The sequence below is a fragment of the Coffea arabica genome, chromosome 7c (assembly GCF_036785885.1).
Source record: "Coffea arabica cultivar ET-39 chromosome 7c, Coffea Arabica ET-39 HiFi, whole genome shotgun sequence".
Taxonomy (NCBI): domain Eukaryota; kingdom Viridiplantae; phylum Streptophyta; class Magnoliopsida; order Gentianales; family Rubiaceae; genus Coffea; species Coffea arabica.
This window is the reverse complement of record NC_092322.1, coordinates 36,962,394-36,968,087: the sequence shown is the minus strand read 5'-3', so window position 1 is coordinate 36,968,087 and position 5,694 is coordinate 36,962,394. Positions and strand designations below refer to the sequence as shown.

Here is a 5,694-nt window from a genome sequence, read left to right as displayed (position 1 = left end):
GACGCATTCGAATCCGGTGCGGAGACACCATAAGCATCAAATGGATAATTCATGTTGCTCCTATTTCAATTGCAAACCACCTGTTGAATTATAACTTATATGTGTATGGTACATACACATTTAAATAGACTATAAGTTCAATATGTAAATTGTGTACGCATTCTAATTTCTTCATTTTTTTCCGAAACGATATATGGTTGTATTCCTTTTCAAAAGATGTACAAGTACGAGCAAAGGCTCGATGAAACTATACAAGCGGTCATTTAACCACTAAGGAAACAAAAGTTCCTCATCAAAAGTAATGCCTAAAGCATAAGAACTAAGCTTGGAGCTTAGATGATAGTTATCATTTTGAACTAGACAAAAGGAGCACATGTGAAACAGAAGTCTAAGTTGAACAATATCCTCCACCACAGTTGCTAATCTGATATCCCGTGCTTGTTTGCATTGAATAAGGTTGAGGAGCTGCTGATTCTGAACTTGGAATTGGACCACCCTGTGTTGCATTCCAGCAACTTTACACATTGCAAATTTTAGAGCTAATGCTTCATCCAGTAAAAAAGATCCTGAACTGGTTTCACGCATTGCCCAGCCTGTGTGTGTTCCCTGAGCTCCTCCTATTAGACAGATTCCAATGCCAACCCATGGTTCGTGCTTGTTCCTTGTAATTGCAATGCTGAATTGCAGGACACCATGTTGTGAACAAAGCTGTGGATATTGCAGATGTAGAGCTTCTGTTTCGGTCGTACTCATCCTAGTTTCCAGTCTATCTACTTCTCCCAATTCTAACCATTCCTTTAATGCCTTCTGAATAGCCGTCCATGGCCTGTATTTCTTGCCATTGAATTCTGCCCCATTCCTCCCTTTCCATATTTGCCAGAGTATATGGACCGATAGAGCAATATGTTGCCAACCTTGTGTTCTATGTCTAGCATCAATGATGGATGTCCACCATTTTCTAAAACAGCCATGTTGTTCCAATATGCCTTCCCATTGGATTGGGGCTAACTTCCATGTCATTTTTGCATCCACACAATTCAGAAATGTATGTTCAATCGTCTCCCTTTCCTCTCCACATCGCATACAAATTGGGTCTCCAGCTTTGATTCTACCATAGATGATATCTCTGACCGGTAAAGCATTGTTTAGACATTTCCAGAGAAATATTTTCTGTTTATGCTTAATCTTTAAGCTCCACAATTGCTTCCAAATCTTCTTAGACTGATGCTCCCAACTAGTAGTGCTATCATTCTGATTTGTTTTCTGCTTGGTTTCATTGCTAGCCATCAACACCTTATACCCTGAATTGACGGAGTAATTCCCATCCACACCATGTAACCAAAAATGAGAATCTTCCCTGCCAGCTAGACTGATTGGGATACTCAAAATTCTGTCCGCATCTTTGGTGTTAAAAGTTTGGAAAACCAAATTGCGGTTCCATCTTTTTTGGCAAATCAAATTTGCTACTTTCTGCAGTCCACCATCCGTAGCTCTGCAAGTAGTTACTCTCCCATTTGTTGTGTCCGGAAGCCAGCTATCTTCCCAGATATGTGTATTCTTTCCATTACCAATCCGTCTTCTAGTGCCTTGTTCCACCACGTGTCTCGCGCTCAACAGACTTCTCCATAACGATGAGGCATTATTGGGGACTTTACACCTGAATATTGAAGTTCTGGAGTAGTACTTAGCCCGCATTACTTGGCTAACTAACAGGTTGGGTTGAGAAATCAAACGCCATACCTGTTTACCCAGTAGTGCAATGTTAAAAGCCTCCAAATCCTTGAATCCTAAATCCCCCTTGTCCTTCTCCTGAGTGATCTTTCTCCAGGAACACCAATGAATTTTATTATTTCCATTGATGTCTCCCCACCAAAAGTTTGACATGAGTGAACTGATTTCCTTGCACAATCTAGATGGCACCTTGAAGCATGACATAGTATAAGTAGGCATACCTTGAGCCACTGATTTAAGTAATATTTCCTTGCTTGCCATACTTAGAAACTTGTTCTTCCACTGGAGCACTCTCTGTTGTATGTTCGACTTAACAAAACCAAAAAGCTGTTGTTTTGTTCTCGAAACTACCATTGGTAATCCGAGATACTTGCCTTGACAGACTCTTTGCATATTCCCCATGGTTCGGCAAATCAGGAGCATCAAACCTGGTTGCACGTTCTTGCTGAATAGAACGGAGGACTTTTCCAGGTTAATCACTTGACCAGACGCCAAGCCATAGACATCCAGCACTCTCATTAACTCCTTTGCTTGATCCTGATTTGCTTTGCAAAAAATTAAGGAATCATCCGCGAAGAAAAGGTGAGTTATATTAGGTCCCATTCTGCTTATATTCATCCCTGACAACATCCTATTAGCCTTAGCCTTCCTAAGCAGATTGGATAAGCCCTCTGAACAAATTAGAAATAGATAAGGGGATAGAGGGTCCCCTTGTCTAATTCCTCTCTTGGGGATGACATACCCTTTTACCTCCCCATTAATATGAAAAGAGAAGGAAACAGAACTTAGGCACTGCATTATCCAATTTATCCATGTATTGTGAAATCCCATCTTATGCATCATTGCTTCCAAAAAGCTCCACTCCACACGGTCGTAGGCTTTAGACATGTCAAGCTTAACTGCCATAAACCCCTCCTTGCCATGTCGCATGTTTTTTAGATAATGCAAATATTCATGAGAAACCATAAATGTTGTCAAGAATTTGCCTACCAGAAATGAAAGCAGATTGATTTTTGCAAATGCAACAATGCAAGACACTTTTAATCCTATTGGCTAAGATTTTAGCTATGATCTTGTACATGGTAGTACAGAGACTAATGGGTCTAAACTGCTTCAAGGATGTAGGGTTTAGCACTTTGGGAATAAGAGTAATCACTGTGTGATTAACACTCTTTAAAAGGTAACCAGTATGGAAAAAAGTTTGGATGGCATTTACCACATCTTGTTTGATGGTAGTCCAGAATTTTTGAAAGAATAAAGGTGACATACCATCAATCCCAGGAGCTTTGTCCGGGTTCATAGAGAAAACAACCGATGTAATTTCATCTTCCAAGACTGGTTTAAGCAAGTTTTCATTCATTTCATCCATGATAGAGTGTGGTATACCATCCAGTACTTCAGTTAAGTCCCCTCCCTCATTCCCATTCAGAAGATTCCGGTAATAGTCCTCCATTTCTTTGCACAACTCCTCCTCACCTTCAGTCCATGTACCATTGTCTCGCTGTAATTTGTTTAGCCTATTTCGCCTTCGCCGACCTTGAACCAAGGCATGGAAATATTTTGTATTTTTATCTCCCTCCCTGAGCCATTGGATCCTTGATTTCTGCTGCCAGTATTGTTCTTCCTCTTGGTATGTGTCCTTCAATTGTCTCTTTAGAGATCCATTAAAACCATTTCTGGTGCTCCCTGTTGACTTTTTCAGCTCACTCAATTGAAATTGAATATTCTCTATCTTCTGCCTAGAGTTTGTTTGGAACCTGTTCTTCCATTTACTGAGAGCTAGACGGCAGTTTTTTTATCTTGATAGTAACTTGATACATTCTAGATCCTTGAGTCTCCTACTGCCATGCCTCCCTGATCACATCCCCAATGTCTGCTCTTTGTAGCCACCTCTTGTCAAAGTAAAATCTTTTACGCCGCCGACTAGAGTTCGGCTTAGTGTCTATGATCAAAATGCTGTGATCAGATGCATAAGAATCTATATGTCTGCACACTACGTTCTCATAAACCTGTGACCAAGAGAGACTACAAAGACCCCTATCTAATCGCTGTTTGATCTCCCCCGTATCCTCGTAATTGTTACACCAAGTCCATGGATGTCCAGTGAATCCAATATCCATAAGTTGATTTCCATTAATGAATTGCTTGAAATCCTGAAAACTTGTTTCCTGCCTGCAAATACCACCCCATTTCTCTTCGTTGGAAATGATATCATTAAAGTCACCAGCTAAGATCCATCTTTCTCCCCATAGAGATTTCCTTCTTTCAATGACTTTCCACTGTTGTTTCCTAATGTGATTGTCGCAACTCGCATAAATGCCAACAAACCACCAATCAGAATTATTTTCCAAATCCACCACATGCGCCTCTATGGTGAATGCAGTTTTCAAAACCTGAAGAACCTTAACTTCCTCTTTCCACAGTAGGGCGAGCCCGCCTGCCTTATTCATTGCTTCAACAACAACCATCTCATCAAATTTTAAAATGTTTTTCACCTTTTCCATGTAAATTGTCCTATTTTTAGTCTCACTTAAAAACACCATGCTTGGAGAGAAGAGGTTATTCACCTCCCTCACCTGGGGAATTGTCAAGGGGCTCCCCACTCCTTGACAATTCCACACCTGAACTCTCATTTACCCTCTGGGGCCCAAACAGGCATGGACCCTTCGCCATCAAAAGCATTCTGCTCTAAACCCCCAGAAACATCCCTCTTAGATCTTTTCAAAATCTGAATATCAGGCTCAACATTCTCCATAGTCTCATCCAATTCATTGCTTTTCCTTTTCCCTTGATCTGCCAATACCCCCAAGTTGATACTTATTCCTTTAAGCGTCTGTCTCCTTTTTATGGGTGACCTCAGAGACCTTTGAATCCTTTTGGTCTGCTTGTGAACTACCACTTGCTTCCTATCTGTACTGCCCACATCGACTTGCATGAGTGTTACCTCATTGTTTCCCTCCTCGAGTCCAGGTTGCGAAACCTTTTGGATTCCCTTCTCCTTCTGGATACACCCTATATCCTGTTCCATCCCAACCTTCACTTCTACAAGCTGATTCATTCCCCCTTCGTAAGAAATTTTAGAAGTGCTAGCTTCATCAACTCCCTCCAAGATTGAGGAGGGTGTAATATCTATACGTGCTTCAGGCAAAGGCTCTGCAGGGTTAATTTGTTGGTCCTGTTGCTGAGTTACACTCGCAGGTACCTTATCTAATCCTCTAGAATCATCACTACCCATGTTGACCCCCCTCTCCTTATCTACCCAATTCCCATCCTGGTACCTCCAGTGATGTTGTTGGGGGTTATATCTAACTCCTGTTTGATTGTTCTGCGTATACAGTTTTTCATTTGCATTCCCTGCCCTCATCCAAATACCATATTGGTTATCCTTTTTCCTTTCGCTCCCACCCAATAACAATCCACATGATCTCTCATTGTGTCCGATTCTTCCACAGCTGTAACAAAAATCTGGGCAACACTCGTACTTGAAATTCACCCATTTAACTCCTCCTGCCACTTTAATTGTTGTCCTTCGCAGAAGAGGTTGGTCAATGTCCACCAGTGCCGCTATCTTAATATGCCTTCCTTCTTTTCCCCCTGTTTGTGGTATAATGACATCCCTAACCTGATTGAACACAGATCCAATCTTCTTGCCAACATCCTTTGAAATCCAGTGAACAGGGAGGTTCCATACTTGCACCCAAAGGGGTGCCAAGTTAAAAGCTTTGTCATCCTCCTCAATCCCCTCATACCACCTGTTAACAACCATGATTTGATTATCCAATATCCAAGGGCCTCCCTTAGCAATACGTTCCCGATCATTTTCCTTAGGCATAAAAAACTGGAACAGATTTGGACCGAGTTCCGACACTGTCAGATCTTTAGGGTACCCCCAAGCTATAGTAACGAAATTCTTGACCCCCGTATAATTGGCTACTTTCTCACCCACAATCTTCCCTATCAAAC

At 41.4% G+C, this 5,694-nt stretch overlaps 1 protein-coding gene across 1 annotated transcript; it reads right to left on the bottom strand.

The window, feature by feature from the left end:
* Nucleotides 1-270: 270 nt before the first annotated feature.
* On the bottom strand, nucleotides 271-4,364 carry LOC113699854 (uncharacterized). Its single transcript, XM_072057989.1, has 3 exons — nucleotides 3,574-4,364; nucleotides 3,001-3,488; nucleotides 271-2,717 (listed from the first exon to the last, which is right to left on the bottom strand). The coding sequence occupies exons 1-3, from the start codon at nucleotides 4,362-4,364 to the stop codon at nucleotides 271-273; spliced, it is 3,726 nt and encodes a 1,241-aa protein (XP_071914090.1).
* Between the last annotated feature and the right edge of the window lie 1,330 nt (nucleotides 4,365-5,694).

Bases quoted from the DNA above. Each gene is read 5' to 3' on its own strand.
- LOC113699854 (XM_072057989.1), bottom strand. From the start codon at position 4,364: ATGAGAGTTCAGGTGTGGAATTGTCAAGGAGTGGGGAGCCCCTTGACA. The intron at 3,489-3,573 runs GTAGGAGACTCA...ATGGAAGAACAG, and splicing joins GTGATCAGGGAGGCATGGCA to GTTCCAAACAAACTCTAGGC. The intron at 2,718-3,000 runs GTATGTCACCTT...CATTTCTGGTAG, and splicing joins CAAAGCTCCTGGGATTGATG to GCAAATTCTTGACAACATTT.